We start from the raw sequence: 23097 nt of genomic DNA, 5'->3' as shown, positions 1-23097 counted from the left end.
TGTGCTAAGCAGTTTTCCCAAAAATCCTATGAATGAGAATTTTCATATTGGCCTTCTTATATTCTTTAAACTTAATAGAAATTCATTCATTGGGACTTCCCTGAAGGTCCAGTGGTTAAGACTCTGCGCTTCTAATGCAGGGGGTGTGGGTTTGTTCTCTGGTTGGGAAACTAAGATCCCACACTCTGTGAAACGCACCGGGAAAAAAAAAAATTAATTCAAAAGGTTTCTGAGCATATACTATGCTCTAAGCACTAGATACAAGGGTGAACAGGGGGCTTCCCTGGTGGCGCAGTGGTTAAGAATCCTCCTGCCAATCAATGCAGGAGACACGGGTTCGAGCCCTAGTCCGGGAAGATCCCAGACATGCCGCAGAGCAACTAAGCCCAGGCGCCGCAACTACTGAGCCTGCGCTCTAGAGCCTGTGAGCCACAACTACTGAGTCCACGTGCCACAACTACTGAAGCCCTCACTCCTAGAGCCCATGCTCCGCAACAAGAGAAGCCACCGCAATGAGAAGCCCACGCACCGCAATGAAGAGTAGCCCCCACTCGCTGCAACTAGAGAAAGCCCGCGCGCAGCAACGAGGACCCAATGCAGCCAAAACTAAATAAATTAATTATTTTTTAAAAAGGGTGAACAAATCAGATATTCCGGTTTTAATGGGGCTTACAGTCTGATGTGAAACAGATAATTATATGATATGGGTTGTAATTATATCAAGCAGGAGTAGGAATATGCTTTCTCAACAACATCCCACTTATTCTACCTCATCACCTGTAGGAACTGGTTCTCTATCTTGCTAGAGAGAGAACAAAATGGATTTCTTAGTAGTATTTTGGCCAGTGAAAATTCCTGAGCTCCTGAGACAAAGGTAAAAGGTACGAGTCATCACAGATTGACCACAAGGCAAAGTAGGAAAAGGAGAAACCAACCCTTCTCTAACCCATGTACTCTCTTCAGCCTTTGGGCTCCTCAGGGAACTTATTCTTCACATTCTCATTTTAACTGGAAGTTTGCTGTGATGGCGCTTACTGGTGCTAAAGAGAAGTTAGGCATTGATTGCTTAAGCCTGTTTGACTACTGGTGAAGGTGTGCTAAGGACAACTGGCCCAGGGCTGAGGAGCTTTCAAAGGGCCTTTAAGATCCTCTGGGTTTTTTATGCCAAAGGGTGACTTTGATCTGGACATTTGAAAGCTGACTGATCTCACATCAGCTCCAAGAGCCAATTACATATTTGCCAAAAACAAAACACAGTTTCTACTGATGTCCTCAGAATCCTGTTATCCAGGGACACACTCCTCCCAGGAGTGCAGCCTGGATGGCCGAGCCCTTCCCACATCACAGACTTTGTCTTGTCTTCACGATGACTGTGCCCCTTGGAAGAAACTAAAAAACACCCACTCATCAGGTGTCCCTTGACTGCAGACTTCCCTTAAACCAGACAAAGCTGAGAAGAAGAAACCAAGAAAATAGCCTCTGGATAACTGAAATAGGCGTCACAGCCGTCCATTACCGCCATCCTGACCATTACTAAGTTCTCACTCAGTGAATGTAGGCTCTTCATTCACACACAGCTCTCACTTGTTTGGCTGTTTTCTGTTTTTCCCCTGAGCACAAGTTAGTTGAAGCTGTTGTTACAAAAGACCATGAAATTCCTGATCATTACTCATAAATACTCACTTGGTATCTATTTACTCTGTGCTTACCCATAAATTGGACAAGGATTGTTTCTGTTCACTAGTACAGATTAATGCAGTAAATGTCCAAAAAGAGGCTTTTTATAGTTCTTGATAAATATATAAGAAATATATAACAATAAATTTATAAAATATACATTATATAAAATAAATATATATAATTAATTTACAAATGTATATTTACACTCAACAAACATTTTGCACTCAATGTCTGTAGGTAGGCTTGTCGGTCCCATACCATTCTACAAAACCATTAAGCATGGTTTATGTTGTTTTGTTTTTGTTTTGTTGTTTATTTCACTGCACACCAAATGAAAATGGGAGTGGGTAGACAGTTGCAAAAGACAGTTACAGTGACACCAGCAAGAAGTGATAGTTAGCAACCTGATGACAAGAAATGAAATAAAATAACTATAATATTATATTAAATTTGAACCTCAAAAAGAAAGATAATGTGAGGTCAACTAGTTCAAGGCTATTGGCCCTACATGTCTTATAGCCCCTGAGAGTGGATAGTATAAGTGTCCAGCACCTTAAGCGATGTTCTTATCATGGTGTCGATGAAATCAGGAAAGGATTAAAATTATATTCATTATATCCTTTTAAAAATGAAGAGGAGTATACAATGCATTTTATCTAATTTCACACAGAAGTTGATATAATTTGGAACTTGATGGGGTAGGGGTAAGCTTTTGTTTTAATGACAATAATAGCCACCACTCTTGAGTGCCTGCTCCATGCCAGACAATGTGCCAGGTGTTTAGTATAAATTGTCATTAACCTGCTGGGTAGTGATGCTGCAACATGACCAGGCAGGTATCTGAGAGGTTTAGGGAAGGCAGATTTATTCTGTTGTGGCCTTGGTGATTAGTGTCATTTTGAGAACTAAAAACACAATTGTCTTTTCCTTAAGAAAGCAGAGGAGTGTGTAATCATTTCAATTAATGCACAATATTAACCTGATGTAATTTGGCACTTGAAGGCATACGCCTAGCCACCACTCTTACGTATCCGCTTCTTGCCAAGTAATGTGTCTGGTCTTTAACATAAATATCTTTACTACTTCCAGGTAGTTATTATCATCCCCATTTTACATGTTGATGAACTGGCTGAGGGAGATTACTGTGTGGAGGACAAAAAGTGATTGCTAGAAACAACTCAAATCCAGTTTCCTGACACCAAAGTCTTACTCTTCCCAATCCCAGGTGACTCTGGTTACAGAGTAAATCCCCTTATATGCACCTTATGTCTCCCTGACAGTGCCCATAAAGGAGTCATCCCTGTTAGGACCTTTGTAGTACAGTGGGAAGGTTCCTATTTCTATCCCTCTTCTCCACGGAACACTGTTCTCAGCCTGGGAGAAGAGAGACATTGTGTATCTGGTAAGTCTAAGCTAAGGCAGAATTTTAATCATCTAAGAGGAGCCCATCCAGGGTAACTCCTTAACATGACCAGTTGAGTCTTTCCACCACCCTGAGTGACCAGCCTGGCCCTCCTCAACCACACACAGTTCTTTCCCTGGAAGTTGAAGTCACTCTAAAAATAACATTTTGATCTTGGAAGGAACCTCTCCTGGTGCCTACAGAAAGAAGGAGCCTTCGGGGTTGGAAGGAGGGAGCCTGTGGGGTTGGGAAAGCAGCCCCCAGGGCAAGTCACCTCCACACTACAGGAAAATAAGTTGGCCCTCTAATTTTCCAAGAATAAGAGGCCAGGAAAACCCCACAGGCACAATATCCCATTCCTTCTTTCTGATGAACCACCTCAGAGAAGACGTTCCTGACCACCATATACAAAATTACATTCCTTCTCAGATTACTCTCTATCACCGGATTATTCAGCTTAATTTTTTATTCATAGAACTTACCACTATCTAAAATATTATATATTTATTATTTCTTCTTTTTTTGTCTGTGTCCTTCCACCAGCATGTAACTCTATGAGGGAAGTTACATGTATCCTTGGCTGTATCCCTGGAACTTAGAAAATTCCATAGAACATGATAGGCCCTCAATAAACATTTGTTGAGTTAATAAGTAAATTATGAAACTATGTAATGCTCGGATTTTGTTCTCTGAGTTCATCTGTAACCACTGACATGTTTACAAGATATAAAGATTGCATATTTAAAATAGTCTATAGTTTTTGTTTTGATTTTCACTTTGACTCAACAGTTATATAGAAGAGTACTTTAAAATTTAGAATAGCTTTTAAAACTATGCTTCACTTATTCAGTTCCAGGTTTTGCACTGAGGTTTGAGAAAGTAGTATCTACTAATTTTTGACCTGGGAAATTGAGATTTTTCTATGAGGTTTATTATATGATCCTTTCGCATAAATGATTAAGAGATGAAAAAAGATTAACAGTAGCCTGCCAGGGCAAGTCACCTCCATGCTACAGGAAAATAAGCTAGGACCTCTCGTTTTCCAAGAATGAGAGGCCAGGAAAACCCCACGGACACAATATCCCATTCCTTCTTTCTGCCATAAATGCCTTTCTCATTCCTTGCCTAACCTAAAAATCCACTGATGTTGTATTCTTGGTTCTAGGCTCTAATGGCAGTTGGTATGTCCCATCGAGGGATCAGGGAATCATACATCAAAGCTCCAGAAGCCTGACGCCTAAATAATGATCACAATGTCTCTTGGGAGCACAGACACATTAGAAAGTTTCTCCAAGTTCGAGCAGTGAAAAGTCCCGGGGCTCACGTGCACCTTCCATGTGTTAACAATTCCCTATTGCCTGCCCAACCTGCATGCATCATTAAATACTGGATACAGGTTAAAAAAATAAAGTGGGTTTTTTCAGGTGGGCTTTAATACAATCCTCACTTAATTAAAAGCCTTGTTGTTTGGTTATTGTCAAAGGGATCTAGTAGAAGTATCTAAGGGATGGGGCTCAAAGTCCAAGCACCAATTTCAGGATTTAACTGCATCCTAACCAATAACCTGTCAAGGCCTGGAGTTATGTGATGCAAAGCAGTCCGTTTCCCACCTCTACTGGAGTTTCACCAAATGTGACAACAGTTCACTCAATAGCCCCCCTTGCTCTGTAACACATATGAACAGGAATATTGAAGAACACAAACTGGAAGTTGCTAGAGGAGGAACATCTGATACTTGAGATTTCAATGCAGCCAGCCATACAGGTCGTAGATTCAGGGAGGCACCATTCTCAAGAAGAGGGACAGAGGATGGCACCTGATATAAAGAGTGGTCTCCTCACCCCCTGCCCCACACCCCACTAGATGCACTCTCTTTTCAGGCACTCTGTTACTTCGCCTCTATTTAGCCACTTTCTGGCTCTGGCCCACCTGCTCTGGGTGACTTCCTCAGTGCTCCAGCCCACGGCAGCCTCTTTCTCCAAGCCCCAGCATTCACTGTCCTTGCCAGTCAGCCCAACATTTACTTATTATGGTAGGTACAATAAGGACCCCCTCCCCTAGACATCCACATCCTAATCCTTGGAAACGCAAATTTGCTACTTTACACGGCAAAAGAGACTTTAAAGATGCGATTAAATTGAGGACTTGCAGATGGGGAGACTAGCCTGGATTATCCAGGTGAGCCCAGTAAAATCAAAAGGCTCCTTCCAAGTAGAAGAGGGAAGCAGAAGAGGAGGTTGGAGTGAGGCGATGTGAGAAGGACTCAAGTCGCCATTACTGGTTCTGAAAAAGGAGGAAGGGGCCATGAGCCAAGAAACACGGGTGGCCACTAGAAACAGGAAATGGATTCTCCTCTAGAACTTCCAGAAAGCCTGCCAAGATTTTTGCACATTGAGACCTGTGATGGACGTCAGACTGCTAGTCACAGAAGTGTAAGTTTATAAACTTGTGTTATGTCACTAAAGTACTGATAATTTGCTACAGCAGCAATAGGGAACAAGTACAAACTCCCTATCTTTTATTGTTCTTTAATTGTTTCATTTGTTGAGTCTCACATCCCTAAGAGACCATAATCATTCTTAGGAGACTGGTCTTATTCCTCTTTCTTTTTCAGGCTCAATTATATATGTGCTTTAGGCTCTAGGTGAACTCACTAAGCAGCCATATTACAAAGCTTCTGCTGACAACTTGCAGAAAGCATGGCATCCAGGCAAGGACTTGGAGTCAGTTGTAGATCCATTTTTATGACAGAAGAATATGGTGCTGCCATCCAGGTGGCAAGTTCTCTCTCCCCTCTCAGAGAGCACTATTACGTATTTTAGTGTCAGGGATACAAGGGAAAGGTATCTGCCCCCCTCTTCCTCCCATCTATTTTGAAAATTCTCCGCTCCTCATGTTTAGCAACATTCTCCAGACATATATCATTCCTAATTATGTGGATATAGATATATGATATATATAACTGTATGTTATTGAATACACCATTGCTATTATTATTTTGAACAAATTGTTATCTGTTAGATCAACTAAGTATAAGAAAAGTAGATTGATCTGATACTTGATGCCTATTCATATTGTTTTGTTGCCTTTTAGTACACATTTAGTATACCAGGTGAAAGGAAACGCTAAAAATAGGCCTTTAGTAATGTGGTGGTGAGGTCTGGGGACAGGGAAAGATTTCCATAGCCCTATAATTAGGTCTCAGTCTTTTAGTGAGAGTATTCTACTGGACTGTGAACTTCACAGGTGTTTCTTAGTTTTTTTTTTACTCCCCACTTAGGTGACAGAGGGGACTAGTGGGTCCTAGAGTTGGGTGTTTCCCTACTCCCACCTGAAAGCCTAGGAATGAAGTTAGTTGGGAATTTCCCTTCCCCCAAGTCACTTAGTCTCTGATAATATCACAGTAAAGCTAGGGTCTGGTTAACTAGAGTTAATAAGGGCAGGCCTTATTAAGAAATACAGATTGCTCTGGTGTTTTTTTTTTATATATAAATTTATTTATTTGTTTATTTTTGGCTGTGTTGGGTCTTCGTTTCTGTGCGAGGGCTTTCTCTAGCTGCGGCAAGCGGGGGCCACTCTTCATCGCGGTGCGCGGGCCTCTCACTGTCGCGGCCTCTCTCGTTGCGGAGCACAAGCTCCAGACGCGCAGGCTCAGTAGTTGTGGCTCACGGGCCTAGTTGCTCCGCAGCATGTGGGATCCTCCCAGACGGGGGCTCGAACCCGTGTCCCCTGCATTGGCAGGCAGATTCTCAACCACTGCGCCACCAGGGAAGGGAAGCCCTCTAGTGTATTTCAAAATGATTCCTTTTCTCCTTACCCGGCTGAAAGCACAAGGGGATTTTTCTCCCTATTTACTGTGAGAGCCTGGTTGAGCTACTGGAGGTAAATCTCAGACAGGTGCAGGGCAGGAAGATGGGTTTTTAAGTTTCAGAAGTTGTCCACACTGAGACTCTAGCAATTCGTCGGTTATAGTTCAGGCTTTCTAACTCTGTCCGGTGCTGGTTCCAGGTGAGTTTGCCCTTGTGAGTGCCTGCTCTGGGAAGCCATTACTCTCTGTATTCACCTTTCTGTCTCCCCAGTCTTAGGGGCAGAAATTTGCCCATTCAGTCCTTATCTCTCATAAGGCTCCTAGAAGAGTTGTTGATTTTTTCAGTATGTTCAGCTTTTTATTTGTTATTGTGATTTCTAAATTCCTTGTAAGTGGAACCCTGTACAGTCAATTTTCAGTTAAAATTCTCCAGTTAATTTAACAGCTCCAAATTTCGCCCAGACTGAAGAGAATGAATTTGTGTTGTTGTTGCTACTGCTGCTGAGGTTGTTACCATTGTGGTTTTGTTGTTGTTGTTGACTTTGTATCATACACAAATTATATAGAATTAAAGGAGTAACCTAGAGGAGAACTTTGGCAAAACGTTCTTTGGCATAAATCGTAGCAATATTTTCTTAGATCAGTCTCCCAAGGCAAAAGAAATAAAAGCAAAAATAAAGAATTGGGACCTAATCAAACTTAAAAGCTTTTGCACAGCAAAGGAGACCATCAACAAAACGAAAAGGCAGCCTATGGAAAGGGGGAAAATATTTACAACAATGCCACTGACAAGGTCTTAATATCCAAGATATACAAACAGCACATACAGCTCAATATCAAAAAAACAAACGACCCAATCAAAAAATGGGCAGAAGATCTAAATAGACATTTTTCCAAAGAAGACATACAGATGGCCAGCAGGCATATAAAAAGATGCTCAACATCACTAATTATTAGAGAAAGGCAAATCAAAACCACAATGAGGAATCACCTCACACTGGTCAGAATGGCTTCATCAAAAAGTCTACAAATAATCATTGCTGGAAAGAGTGTGGAGAAAAGGGAACCCTCCTACAATGTTGGTGAGAATATAAATTGGTGGAGCCACCATGGAGAACAGTATGGAGGTTCCTTAAAAAACTAAAATAGAGTTACCATATGATCCAGTGATCATACTCCTTGATATATATCCAGAGAAAACTGTAATTCAAAACGTTACGTGCACCCCAGTGTTCACAGCAGCACAATTTACAATAGCCAACATGGAAGAAACCTAAATGTCCCTCAACAGATGAATGGATAAAGAAGATGTGGTACATACATAACACGGAATATTATCCAGCCATTGAAAAGAATGAAATAATGCCATTTGAAGCGACACAGGTGGCCCTAGAGATTATCACACTAAGTAAAGTAAGTCAGAAAGAGAAAGACAAATACCATGTGATATCACTTGCATGTGCAATCTAAAATATGAGACAAATGAACTTATCTACGAAACAGAAAGAGATTCACAGACATAGAGAACAGATTCGTGGTTGCCAAGGGAGAGGCGGGGTGGGGGAGGGATAGATTGGGAGTTTGGGATTAGTAGATACAAACTATTATATATAAAATGGATAAACAAAAAGGTCCAACTGCATAGCACATGGAACTATATTCAATATCCTGTGTAAACCAATAATGGAAAAGAATACGACAAAGAATGTATATATACGTATAACTGAATAACTGCTGTACAGTGGAAATTAACACAACATTGTAAATCAACTATACTTAAAACCTGTAAAAAAGAATGAAATAATGCCATTTGCAGCAGTATGGATGGTCCTATAGATTATTCAATATCCTGAGATAAACCATAATGGAAAAGAAAATTTTAAAGAATATATATATGTATAAAACTGAATCACTGCTGCACAGAAGAAATGAACACAACATTGTAAATCAACTATACTTCAATTGAAAAAAGTTTTGAAATAAAGCACAGGAATCTAAGCTAAAAGTATGGAAATAAATACTGCAGTTACAGTTTATCAGAATGTTGTAAAACATGTTTTTTCCAAACTAGATTATTTCCCCCTTTTAAACCTTTTAAACTTTTAAACCTGGTTTTCAGGTTTAAAAGTTATGAAATAAGACTGTACAATCAAGTGCAAAATAATCAGGCAACTATTTTTAAATCAGTATTTTCCTTGACTTTCTCAAGATCAATTTCTGTTTAGTGCTTCAGGTAAAAGAAGTCTTAGGTAGGGCTGGATGCAACATAAGCAATGTGCACATGGTAAGGTCTAAACTTTGAGTTCACTTGGTAAATCAGGGACGGGCTCAGAGGAGAATGGTTTTGTATCTCATACTAGGAAACTCTAGACTTTCGAAAGAACCCTAGGGTTAACCTTCCTTTCCCTGTCTTGTTCCTGGAAACTTCCATGGGGAAACCAACTCTGCGTGTCAAATAACATGAGAGGAGTGTCTCAAATGTTTGAGCTCACAATTTCGAAATCCAATTGAAAAGCTGCGCTACCTAGCTAGGTCCGGATTCTCTGCTGGCTGGGATTAGATTAGAGTCCTATAATACCGGTGAGACTGGCTGGTAAATCTGCCAGAGTAAATTAATTTCCATTATTTAACAAACATTGGGTGAGTGCCACCTGGTGTGCAACACATGCTGCTAAGTGCCAAAGATTTTTTTTTTTAACCTTGCCCCCAGCTCAGCACCAGGACTCATTAGAAATTCAGAGGACTTGATGGATGCGTTAATGTCAGTCCCTCCCTATCTTGAGAGATTGACTTTTCAAGAAAAGCTGAAGTTGCAGGAGGCTACGTTAGCACCCTCTGGGTACAGACCCTGTGTCCTGCTTCACACCGCTAGCCCTTCGTAGCCACCAAAGATTTCAGAGGGGGGAATGAACGTAGGGTTTGAAGGTTGATGGCACACGTGACAGCCAGGGGTAGAGTTCTGAGCTCACAAAATGATATGGTAACAAATTCGGCTTCTAAAATAGTCGTTTCTTAACCATTTTATCATCACCATTGCACTGGTGAGAGCCACGGTTCTCTCAATAGGAAAAGGCGGGACTTCCACAGGAAAAGGTGGGACTTCCCTGGTGGTCCAGTGCTCGACTCCGAGCTACCAATGCAGGGGACGAGGGTTCGATCCCTGGTCAGGGAACTAGATCCCGCATGCCTCCCGCATGCCACAACTAAAGATTCCGCAGACGGCAGCGACGGTCCCGCTCACGGCAACGAAGATCTCCCCTGCCACAGCTAAGACCCGGCGCCGCCAAATGAATGAATAAGTATTTTTCTTAAAAATATGAAAAGGCAATCCATGTACACACGTACTTACAAATGATTTCAGAAGATTGATACGTCAGAAACCTCAGGTCTTGGAAGTCATGTCGGCAAAAGTGTTTTGCACCTGAGCTTTAAAGCCTCGCCTACAACAGTCTTAAGTGGCAGAGCCCAGTTTACATGCCGCACAGTATCTGCTTTGCCGCGTTCGCCAATTCAGTCTTGCTGCTGAGTTCCCTAACCGCGGTCTGGGTCTCAGCCCCCGATTTCTGCCTCCAGACTCCAAGGTGCACTGAACCCGCGATCCGCCATCCTGAATCCTTCCCTTGCACATCTTGCCTTTCCCGGCTCTGCGCCCAAGCGCACTTGCGCGCTTCCAACCGGTTATTCCATTCCCCGGATCCCCCACCGCCCTGCCTGAGGAGAGCCAGTTTCAGATATCCAGTTCCCCTGCCCCAAGGTTTTATTCCCTTGCAACGGTGCCACCGCTGCGGTTAAGAAGCAGAAAATTGGAATAAGGGCCTCTTGGAAGTTAGGTGTCCTGAGCCCGGAGACCACCAACCTGCAAGGGGAAGAGATGTGCCGCGAGGCAGCCGCCGTGTCGAACAAAACACTGAAGCTTCTTGACACTGAGGTCTGGGGCGTGGACCTGTGGCTCGGGTCACTCGTGGCTCGTTTCGGCTAGTTTCGGTTCCGCCTGAGAAAACCAGCTACCTGGGATTCGTGTTTTATTCCAACGCCCCGCGATGCCGCCGCAGTGCTTGCCGCGCTGGAGGGTCTGTACAGGCTGCTTGGATCTTGCGCTATGTGCTCAGACCCAGCGATACTGCGGACAGTGAGAAGCTTCGTTTTCTGCATTCTATCTGCTGAGGACAGCAAGTCAGCACCTCAGACCTTCCTGGAAGGCTTAGAGCAGGAGCTCCGACAGAGAGATCCAGAAACGTGCTGGGCAGGGTGTAGGCGGGTCGAGGTGCCGGGTAATCGGGCTTTACAGAGCACACTTACTGAGAGTCGGTGCAGGTTTCGTGGACGCAGGTCCTACCCATGCCGCTCTGAGCATACTTAGGGTGGGACTGTGAGCATCGCCTGGAGGCCCCCGAGTGCCAGTGTCATTTTGTGAGTGCCTGTGCTTTGGGAGTGCGCACATGTCTGGAGAACGTACTGAGTTTGTGTGTGTGTAAGAGTATGACTGAAGTGAGAGCGAGGATTGCACTCCGCTGGACTCTTTAGCACCATCAAGCTTGGCGGGCTTTCTAGCAGAGGACTGAATTGCAGTAGACGTGGGTGCAGGGCTGGAATCACAGGTCACTGGAACATCTTGGCAAACAGCAGCCGGAAGCAAGGGGCAGCTGGGCAAATGGTTGGAGAAGGAGGCTGAACTTTAGGTGATGAATGGCGGGGGAGGAGGCGTGGGGCTAGAGGTCCGCTTGGAAGCTTTTAGCCTTGCACTTCCCTGCTCAGGCCCAGCAGGGCATCCAGTTCCTCCTTAACCCACATGATGGACCAACCAGCACGACTCCAGGCAGCTGCACAGGGTGCTGATTGGGAAGATGGGTTGCGATCCCACGGAATCCCCTATGAACTTCCCTGGTAAGCACTTCTAGATCCCCACCTGGGCAGAGAACAGGTACATACTTACTACTGATAACACTCCTTCAAGATGAGAATATGATCCGCATTTCAAAGATAAGTATACTGAGGCACTAGAAGTTACTAGCCCACGATGTTTCCACCTGGAAAAGGCACAGCTGCAACAGAGTTCCAGTGTGACAAAGTTCTTGAGCCCCTGTGTCTGATACCCACAAGCCCTGCCCTCCTGTGCGTGATTCCAGCTGCCTGAATCAGACCCCCTCCTTGGGCACAGAATCATCAACTCTACTGTGCATTAACCCTCGAAGCTGCACTTGCACGGAGGTCTGCGGTCAGACTAGGGGAGACAGGGTTCCTTGTAATGCTGGACTCTGCCCGACAAGATCGCACAGGTGGGGATGGAGTGGGACACGTGCGTGTTCAAAACCCGCGAAACCGAACAGCTGAAGTTAACCATGACGTCAAACTGTCCTCAAATTCCTACTCACTTTCTGTGTGTTTTTCGTTGGTCTTCACCAACCCCCCCCCCCACGTCCCCCTCCCGCCCCCGCCATCAATGACCTCAATGCAGATACAAGTGGGGTGGTCCTTCTGGATGCTCCAGGTTCTGGACGCAAGTGATGACACAATCCTTCTGGGGCTCAGATCCTTCCCCTCATTGGTTGCCCAGAGCTCCTGGACCACCCCAGACCCAGAGCAGCAGGAATAAGAGCAGCTGCTGGTGTTGGGAGGCATCAGACGCACTGCCCAGCTCGAGTGTCACTGCCACTTCTGCCACAGTGCCATCGCCTGAAGCCAAAGCTACTGCCACTGCTCCCTCCTCTGCTCCAAGCCACCTGGTTCCTGCTGCCAGGTAAGCCCGGAGATTCCTGCTTAGCTGGGATTCTGTTTTTCTCTCTCTCCCCTCTCTTCCTTCTCTCTCTCCATTACTTTTTCTTAGCTGATCTCTTCCAGTCTCAAAGGCTCTGTCCACTTCTGTCTAGGTCATTTCACAACCTGTATTACTCTGCAATGCATCCCAGACTCCTTCCACTGATTCAGTTCCTGAACTGATGGTCTCAGTTCACGGACTCCCTGCTTCACTCTCCCAGCGCTGAGGCGGGCTCCAGTTTCCTTTCCCGCAGCACACGTGCTTAGGTCAGTTTGGGATGCTGGAGCTCGCCTGGCACTGCAAGCAGATCTGGACGCAGAAAGAGTTTTGTACAGATGGTGCTCTCACGGATCACGTCTTGTGCCTAGCGGACCGCGGGAAATGCTTCGGAACCTGGGCCAGTGCAAGCGGGTGGCAAATAGGTGCAGTGACTGAGGGGCAGGCAGCCATTAAACGCAAGCCCCCGTTGCGGGTTCTGGGAACTTTTTTCCCAGTTTAAGTCCTGGGTCCCAATTTGAGACCCTTCCAGCTTGATTCTTACAGGGTACTCTTTACCAAAGTGTGGAGCAGCTGAGCAGTAGAATGTGGTTCTTCAGTTTCTCAGGGATTCCAACCGCAGAAATTTGTCCTCGGTAATCCCCTCCCCCCTCCATGTATGTGCAAAAGCCCGCCACCAGGAGGACAGCTCTGGGTTGCACAGTGGGAAAAGCTCTGGTGACAGGTACTCGGACTCTGTCCTCCAGGAGTCCTGGCCAACAGGTTGTATGTGAGAGTGAGTGGAGTGATGGGGTGGGGGCTATGGACCAAGACCTCCTCACCCAGTTGTCCCACTAGGTTTCTTTGCTAAGCCAAGCATGCTGCAGCCTTACTGAATCTTCCAGCAGTCCACTTGGCTGAGCAGGAAACGATGGTGAATCAGAGTTACATGACTAGCATGAAACCAGGAGGCTAAGGGAGTTAGAGGCAGAGGCAGGAGCAGAGCCTGGGTCTGTGGGCTCATTGAATTTGTTATTTATTGCTCCAGGTGCTGATGTTATTCTTCCCTTGCAGAGAGTCGTCATGGGCTTCTGGAAGTTCCCCCCCTTCCTGATCCTCAGCATCCTGGTCTTGTACCAGGCAGGCATGCTCCACTCAGCACCATTCAGGTGAGACAGCCCTGCCAGGAGCGCTCCCGCCTCCCAATCATATAATTCTGTGTTCTAAGTTGTGCTGTGCTGAATCTGGCTCTTATGGGGCGGGGGGGGGTGGGGGGGGGTGGGTAATGTATGAATGTAAACATGTATATAAGTTTACCATAAACTTTTTATGATACAAAGATGTGTATCACACAGTTTACAAACACACATAAGATACAGGATACTCCTTGTAAATTTCATATACTGTAACTCATTGAACCTCACAGCATGCTTTTGTTGATTGTTACCAAACATTTCTGTCTTTAGCAAACCTGTTTACTAATTTAACCATAATTTGATCAATGAATTGCATCCTAATCTGCTAATTACTTTGCCAATAAATTTGTTATTAAATCTATGTGATGTTTTCATCGAATTTCTCACCTTTATTCAAATTACATTAAATTGAAACCATTTTCAGATTCAAATCATTATCATTTAGTTTTTAATAATGGCTGTATTTACACTAAGCTCATAAAATTCCTGAAAATCTAACCATCACCTTTCACAAGTCTGTATAATCCACTTGGAGCAAACCACTTCTTTTAGGTCACACCAGAGCCTAAATCCTGGTGAGTGGCATTTTTGGATGGATACATGCCTCATGCCCTGTCCATTGAGAACTGGGCTGGGTTGATAGAGATGAAAAGGGGAAGGGTTCTAGGCCAGAGTTTTCCTGTTTAGAAGACACTTTGAGATTAAAGCCTTTGTGTGCAGTTTATTCATTGCTACTATGTGTATAGATAGTGGACAAACTTAAATCCTTATTTGAATCATCTAGTTTTTCTAGATGTGTAAAAGTGCACAACATATGTTGAAAACAGAGAGTTAAAGTAATACCTTTTAAGTATTTTTTTCTGTTAATTCATAGGAATGGTTATATTTGGGGAGTGGAATTGTTAGACGAGTCTTGGAGAGTAAGCTGACTGTTCACTGGGTGGTCGTGGAGGGAAGAGGGGACAGGGAAGGGAGTGCAGAGAGAAGGGTTCTGTGCCCATGAGTCTTTAGACAAGTTCAGATTGTCTAACCCTTGTTCTATTTGTGTGTTTTAGTTAATATTGCTGTGTATTAAAGAATAAGCAAGTCCTAATGCCCAAAGTATACTAAAAATAGAGTAGTAAGATAATCCCTTAATAAATGCCCTTTTGTTGGTTTTTAGGAAGGGCTGTATCTTCTGGGGGTGTCTATGTTAATCCACCTCTTGGAGCTCGATGTTGTCTTGTACTTAGGCATTGAAATGCTGGAGGAGGGGTAAGAGGAAGGGTGAAGGGAAAGGGCTCTTGGCTAATATCTCCATATAGAAAACAATTTTAGGTTATAACCATAGGTCTATATGTGCATTTTTGTAAAGTACCAATGTTTATTATAGACAAGGTTCATTCATTATTTTGCAACATCTAGGCTTTTTTAGATGTCCTGAAGTGACAATGTATGGTAAAAAGTAGAGCTAGTGAATTAACCTATTTGTAAATATCTTTGTTATAATTGATGTAAAAGCAGCACCTTGGACATGGAATTGTTAAACCGTCTCTGAGAAATGCATGTCAGGACGTGTTCATTAGGTTGGCAGAAGAGGGGCAGAAGGAAGTATAAAGGGAGGGATGTATGTGGATATGTTCCTATTTATATTTTGATGATAACCATTGATGTGTGTGCATCTCTTGGCTGTACTATAGGAATACATTGTTAAGTAATTCAATGGAAACATACCTCCTCGCTAACACTTTAATAGTTTAGATTGGATAATGAATCCTCTTAGAAGCATTATACTTCGTGTACTCTGTTGCTTTATGTCTCATTTTTAATTGAACATTAAGGGAATGTAGTATTTTAATCATAACTCTGCCAACATCTTTGTCTAGAGGCCTGTTGCCATTTTTGTCTTTTCTGAAATTTTTGTCACCAAGAAAGGCAGGATTACATTTTTCTCCTTCCAGATTGAGTTGGTGTAGTGTATTCTTGGTTATTAAAATACTCATAGCTTTGGGACTTTGAAATGATAAACATTCATGATGTGTGGAAAAGCATGATACATAACCGTATGGTCTTAATTACATAAAAATGGATGCTTAGTTGTATAAATACACAAATGAGATCTAGAAGGACACATCAGACGGTAAACTGCTTGTGATGATGGATGACTTTGTTTTTTGTTTCTTGTGTTTTTTGGTTTCCTATTATGCACATGTTAACTTTTAAGAAATAAATGTTATTTTAAAAACCTTAAGAAAAGAAATTAAAAAGAGAGAGAGAATTTGGCTGGCCACATCCTCAGTGGAAGTCCCAGAAACCAAGAAAGCTGGCTGCTTATCCTGGGGTGGGGGTAGGCAGGGGCTCAGAGCATGAGTTTGGCTTGCTTCCCTTCCCTAGGTCGGCCTTGGAAAGTGGCTTTGTACCTGCTACACTCACTGAGGAGGAATCGCGCCTCCTACTGGCTGCAACGGTGAAGTGTTATGTGCAGATGAAGGCCAGTGAGCTGGAGCATGAGACAGAGGGCTTCAGGCAAATCTCTGCACCCCTCCCCGAACATGGCTTACCCTTCCCCCAGCTTACCAGGAAGGTGTATACTTAAGAATGAGATTGGGTATGGTGCCACAAATCTCTCTCTCATCTCATAAGCCTTGGTTGGTATTTAATTTACACAGGAAAGATTGGCTGTTAACAGTTCTGTGTTCCAAGACCATTAACCCAGAGACATCTTTGGTCTTCTGACACCCCTGGAAATGTCTGCAGGGAGTGACTGTGGCATTTTCCCTAAAACCCTATGACTTTCTGCTGTGTAGAAAACTGTATTTGGCAGAAACATTTAAGGTTCACTGGTGCCTCTCAGAGTAGTAATTTTCCACTGATGGTCCCATGGGGCAGCATCTGCCCTCAACCTCTCACTGACGGGCCTTCTCATTTTCTCCATCCCACAAATCAGCATCACTGCCCAGAAGAGATCATGCAACACTGCCACTGGCGTGACCCATAAGATGGCGGGCTGGCTGAGCAGATCTGGGAGCGTGATTAAGAGGAACTTCATGCCCACCAACGTGGGCTCCAAAGCCTTTGGCCGCCACCACAGGGACCTGCAGGCCTGAAGAGTGAAATGACTCCAGGAAGAAGGTGACCGCCCTAGTACTCTGAATGGCACGGCTGGTGGCTGGGTATTATCGCAGGGGTGCGGGTCACACTCGAACCCTCCCTGGGCATGTATCATAAAAAAATCTATAGCGGCTGGATATAGAACAGAGAGTCTCAATATCTGAAACCCCTCTAACTTGGGTTTATTTTTATTTTTCCAGTGTCTCCTGGTGACACTAAGATCATCTGCCAGGAAATATAGAACCTCTTCACTTAAAACACTGTTCCCTGAAGTTATCATTGTGATTATTCTAGGTTTTGAGTTTGAAAGGCAAAGACTCTACCCTTTGGGGGTATTCCCTACAATGTCATGAACATCTGGACTCAGAGCATAGACTTGGGTTCAAATATTGTGTTTGTCCTCTGCTAACCATGTCACCATGGGCCAGACCCTCTCTGAGCCTCGGTTTCCCCATATAACTTGAAGGCAACAATAGTAGATACCTGTTAGCAGCTGAACTCTACTTCTTTAATTTGCAGTGAAAGCAACTTGCAGAAAAAATAGCATGGAAGACACATATATATGCATGCTTCTTGATATTGAAAACACTCTTCTCCTTGAAATAAACTGAAGCTCAATGCAGAAAAAAATCATTGTAGTTATCTAGTGTGCATCTTTTTAATATTTGAGTCCATGTTCAATAAATATAACTCATGTCTCATTGGCTTATATGGTAGCAAATCAGGACCCTGTCAGCCAACCTTGCCAAAGGGTATTACATCCATCATGGATTCAAACTAACTTAGTTTTCACAGACATGTTTTGTCCTTATAAGTTTTTTGATTGTGAGATCTTTTAGTGATAACATATCAGACAATGCTTTTTAAATAAACTTTTATTTGTTTGTTTGTTTATTTATTTATTTTGGCCGCACCTCGCGGCATGTGGGATCTTTGTTCCCCAACCAGGGATCGAACCCGTGCCCCCTGCAGTGGAAGCACAGAGTCTTAACCATTGGACCACCAGAGAAGTCCTGACAATGTTTACTAAATGGCAACCAAACTCTTGATTTAAAAAAAAAAAGGAAAAACTTAGCCAAATCTTCCAAAACTACACCACACATTTCCCCTGCACACTTAAGTTAGAATGTTCTTAAAATAACTTTAATCTTCTTTAATGAGCATGTTCAATTTAACCTGCTGTTTACTTTGCTTCTTCAAAGTTACCCTTTTCAGAAGCACAGTATAAGAATGTTTATCAAAATCTTTTGCAAAGCAAGAGTAAAAAGGCTTCAAATTAGGACTGAAGTGGCTCTCTGAGCGATATTCACAACTTAAAGAATGGATTTGTCACATCCACTTCCCCTTCTCTTCCTACTTGGTGCTCAAAGTCCCATAGAAGTCCAGTTGCTTGAGAAAAACAGTAAACCTTGCAGTCAACATGACTGTGGAGAAGACAAGTCCCTGGGTATAAGCTAGTTCTGTGCCCCAGGCAGCAACTTCTGACCTCCAACACTGATCACATTTCCTGTGTTATACAGGCTTATAAAACTGTTTCTTTACATCAGAAAACTTAACTTTTTTTTTTTTTAATTGGGAGAAAAAACTGTCAACGGTGAATTCCATAGCTGGTGATAATATCCCTCAGAAATGAAAGGGGAAATAAAAACATTCTCAAATGAAGGGAAACTAAGAAATCTGTGCCAGTAAATCTACTCTTAAAAATGGCTTAAGGTATATGTATACGTATAGCTGCTTCACTTGGTTGTACAGCAGAAACCAACACAACATTGTAAAGCAACTATACTCCAATAAAAAATAATTTTTAAAAAATGGCTTAAGGAAGTTCTCAGAGAAGAAAGTCTGGAACTTCAGGGAAAAAAAGAACATCAGAGTGGGCAAAATTGATGGTTGAAGCAACAATTATTACACCATCTGACATGGTGTGCAACGCATATAGAGGAAACACCTAAAACTATATTTAGGATTGGCCAGAAAGTTCGTTCGGGCTTTTCACGTTACAGAAAAACCCGAATGAACTTTTTAGCCAACCCAATATTTAAAGAGAGGGAAGGGCAAAGATAGCCAAATGTAGCATGGTTTCTACATTTCCATCAAAATGGTATAACACTGATACCGGTAGAAAACTTAACTATTTGTAATGATATATCTATTTGTGATTACTTATGTACACATCCCCCAGTAGACTGTAAATCCCAGGAAAGTGGGGACCATGACTGGTTTTGCTCACCATTACATCTCCAGCATCTAGTCTAGTAGGTGTTCAATAATTCTGTGATGAATGACTGAAGAAACATGTGGCAAGTCCAGAGCCCAGACTTCTGGTTCCACTGGTGCTCCCTTGTGTGACCTTGGACAGAGAATTACATTTCCACTGAGTCTCAGATACCACGTTTGGAAGAGGGTCTTCAACAAGATGGTCACTAAGTGTTCATCCACTTTAGACTTCTAATCTCTTTAAATAAAAGAAAAGAAACAAAAGATGTCAAGATTAGAAGATGGACCAGTAGGGTGCTGGAAGAGAGGCAGTGGCAGAGGGTGGTTGGCTGAGCATCCCCAGGAAATGGCAGGAATGACTCCTGGGAGAAGCGTGATCTGTCTGCAGCCTTTGGAAAAATTGTGAAGGGAAAGAAGTTTCTCATTGAAAACCTATTTTTTTCTTTCTGTATCCCTTTCTTAAGTCCCCACACCTACCACCATCAACATGACCATGCCAATAACTCCAGCAAATCAGTGTCATCACACCTCCCATTCTGTCCTGCCTCTAAGAAAATGCTGGAATAAACACATTCACGTGTAAGTGCAGTTTTAGGAACTTTCTAACACTTTGCTGCCATCAGGGTTTGCATTTTCCAACTTAGCCTGTTTGGGGGAATGTTTAACTCATATAAATTAAATGATAAAGACTGAACTTCAGGCAAGGTGAGGACTTCTTTTAGTGGTCAAAGGGAGACTTTCATAAAGCTCCTCAAATCCCATGCAGAGGTGCCACACTCCACCAGCTTCACCTCAGTACCTGGCTCCTAGGAGCGTCAGGAAAATCCAAGTGCACAAACCCAGTTCCTACATACCACTTTCTCATCAAAATCATCAGTTATGTACCCTACATCTCAAGGCTGGGGCTCCAGTGAGGCATGTGAGGCATTCACCTTGGGAGCAAAATAAGGGGACACCAAAATGCTTAGTAATCAAGATAATATTCTAATGTAACACTTTAAATTCAAAATTAATGCGAAAAAATCCATGTTGAACAAGATATCAAATTTTTAATGGCCAACATCAGTACTGTTGATTTTTTTTCTTTTGCCTCAGGCTCCAGTGTGGCTCGGCTAGGCACTTCCTTGACTCTCACTCCCTTCCATTCTGATGAAATGCAACTGTGAGTGCACATAATGAAATGTGCCAAGGAGGCACCTTGTGCTGATTGCATCACTGTGCGCTGGGGTGGGGGGTTGGGAGAGCACCCAGGGCTCAGGCCAGGGGAGCAGCCATCCAGGCACGGCAGGGAGCCCTCAGAATGCGTCCTGGAGGGAGGTTCCCAAAGCTCAAGAAAGAGGCTCTCACTGGAGCACAGACACTCTGTTGAAACCATTACCTGTCTGCACACAGAAGTATCAGAGCCATGTACAGGGTTTTCACATTTCTCCAGGCACCCATTCAGCCCTGTATACTGAAGATGGGCTCTCTACCATGAAGCAGTGAAATGCTTCATTTCCTGTTCTACCAAACATCCCTGTCCTGATAAAGTCCACAGACAAACATAATATTGGTTGTTTCCTATCATGCTAGGAGCAAATGCAGGGAGGGGGAAAAAAGAGAGCTACTTCTCTTTGCTGAGCGCTGAGAGAAGATGATAAATGATGAAAATGATGACAGGTAAGGATCTGTGTTCTGAGAGACTTTTAGTGAGTCGTGAAGACCTCCCACACACACTGTCCCCAAGGGGCAGTGGAGGTGGGGATGAGGCATCTCATCAGTGCCATTAGTGAGTCAGGCTGCTGTCAAGGCTACAGCTCTCCTCTGCTAACGTAGGCAGGGGGAGAATGCCAAAGGAGAAATGCTCCTTACCTTAAGTGAATGGGAGGATATTTTTGGAATGGAAATTAATCGTTTTTGAAAATAGACGATGGAAAGGGGCCACTCTTTAACCAAGTACCATACTGCGTAACAGTTGTGGCCAGCCAGACAACGCAAGCTGAATGATGTTGGGGAAGGCAGGCAGGCGTGACCTCAGACATCCAGTAGGTGACATCACTCCACTCCTAGTGCCTCAGCATCACTGTGCTCCAGCTGCAATGCCAATATCCATCCTAGGCCATCTCCATTGACCTTTGGTTAGACATTGAGGACTAAGTTTAGCAATGATCATCTATCATATTATTTTTCCATTTTACTAGAAGATTCTTGACTAATAAGAATTTAAAGGAATCCCTAAGGGTAATATATTAGGTATTTGTAATAGGCAGTAGGTAGATATTCCGTGGCTGGAGATCCTGTGAAATGTACAGGACACTGGAGATGTCCATATACCAGATAGTGAGCTCAAAACAGTTAAACAGCAAAATTTAAGGTTACTAACCGCCTGGCTTCAGCTCCAGTGTATGTGCATCAGAAATATAGAAAGTGAGAGACTGGAAACACTCCCAGAGGACAAGGCTTGCTTAGTACATGGAGGCCTTTGCTCTCCCTATTGCCTCTTTGGAATATTTTCCCCCATATCTCCCCCTGGTCCCCCCAGCCCCCACCTCTCACCTCCAATATGCTCACATCCTAATTCCCAGAACCAGAGTACGTTAGGTTTCACAGCACGGAGCAATAAAATGGAACTAGGGTTGCTAAACAGCTGACTTTGAGGTAGGGAGATTATCCTGGATCATCCAGGTAGGCCCAATGGAATCACAAGTGTCCTTCTAAGTAGAAGGGACAGGCAGAAGGCAGGCAGAGAAGGGGGCAGAAGAGTCAGTGAGATCCAATGTGAGATGTTGCTACCTTTGAAGATGAAGATAAGGGAATATGAGTTAAGGAACGTGGGTAGCCCCTAAAATTCGGAAAAGGCCAGGAAACTGATTCTCCTCTAGAGCCTCTAGAAGGAATGCAGCCATACCAACACCTAGCTTTTAACCCAGTTAAGTCCTACTTTGGACTTCTGAGCACAAAATCTATAAGATAATAAATTTGTGGTTTTAAGGCACTGTAGTAATTTGTTACGGCAGCAGTAGAAAACTAATATAACTCCTTATCATTTGATCTAAGCTCAAATGTCATCTTCTTAAAGAGACTTTTCTTGACATCTCTCACCTGCTAAAGGATTTCCCCATGCCCAAGCATTCTCTATAACACACTTGTATTTTCGTCTGCTAATGACTGCCTAAAATTATTTTATGTGTTTATTCCTCCTCCCTCACAAGAATGTAAGTTCTAGGCGGGTAGGGACTTTGTTGCTCTTTTCACATATTATCTCCATTGCTTTGGATACCACTACACGGTGGATATTTTAAAAATACCTGTAGTGTGAATAAGCCTTAAGCTAATGAGGACCATAACACTCTTGCCACTGCTCAATCACAAAAGGCAGCTGTTAAAAAGAGTCCCATGCCCAGTAGGTCCTGTGTTGCAAGGAACTACCCAGTACAAAACAGGAATAGAAACAGAAACAGCAAATAGCAATTTCCAAGTAGGCAATCAGTTGCTTAATTTTAGGTAGCGGAGGCAAAAAGTTTGAAGAGTAAGCACTATCCCTGGGCAACTGTAGACCAGAGAGTCTTCTGTGAGTGCCAAGAAGTAACCAGTTGGGAACGACTAGAAAGCTGTGAAAAGATATGTAATTAACTCAGGTTGCCTAAATATTGTGTAATTCCAATTCATAAGGGATCACATGTAAAAATACCTCATAACATAGGACAAAAGAATAGATGAGTAAAAAATGGATAAATAGTGAGATTATTTTCTTTTTATATTGATGGGTCAATTCTTTAACGGAGATTCTTAAGATTACCAGGTTTTGTTAAAGACTGCAGTACTGGTAATCTCCCCAGTTTTCTAGTCTGAAATAAGCAGACCTGGTTCCTAAAAAGATAACCACAGAAAAGGCTGGCTGCCGGGGACGCAGGATCCGCCTGACCCAGTGAGGTAGGCGGTGCTGTCATGTCTTCCAGGCCCAAGTGTCAACACCCCGGAAGAGGCCTCCAGG

General features: G+C 43.3%; 1 protein-coding gene across 1 annotated transcript; it reads left to right on the top strand.

The window, feature by feature from the left end:
* Positions 1–13704: 13704 nt before the first annotated feature.
* Positions 13705–16903, top strand: LOC137771834 (calcitonin receptor-stimulating peptide 3-like). Its single transcript, XM_068555520.1, has 3 exons — positions 13705–13790; positions 16191–16322; positions 16744–16903. Exons 1-3 carry the CDS (start codon positions 13705–13707, stop codon positions 16901–16903), a joined length of 378 nt encoding a protein of 125 aa, XP_068411621.1.
* The last annotated feature ends 6194 nt before the right edge of the window (positions 16904–23097 follow it).

Source organism: Eschrichtius robustus, chromosome 11 (assembly GCF_028021215.1).
Source record: "Eschrichtius robustus isolate mEscRob2 chromosome 11, mEscRob2.pri, whole genome shotgun sequence".
NCBI classification, from domain to species: Eukaryota; Metazoa; Chordata; class Mammalia; order Artiodactyla; family Eschrichtiidae; genus Eschrichtius; species Eschrichtius robustus.
Note: the sequence above shows the minus strand (reverse complement) of the source record. Positions and strands in the feature narration are given on the sequence as shown.

Bases quoted from the DNA above. Each gene is read 5' to 3' on its own strand.
- LOC137771834 (XM_068555520.1), top strand. From the start codon at position 13,705: ATGGGCTTCTGGAAGTTCCCCCCCTTCCTGATCCTCAGCATCCTGGTC. The intron at 13,791-16,190 runs GTGAGACAGCCC...TCCCTTCCCTAG, and splicing joins CTCCACTCAGCACCATTCAG to GTCGGCCTTGGAAAGTGGCT. The intron at 16,323-16,743 runs GCAAATCTCTGC...CCCACAAATCAG, and splicing joins CATGAGACAGAGGGCTTCAG to CATCACTGCCCAGAAGAGAT.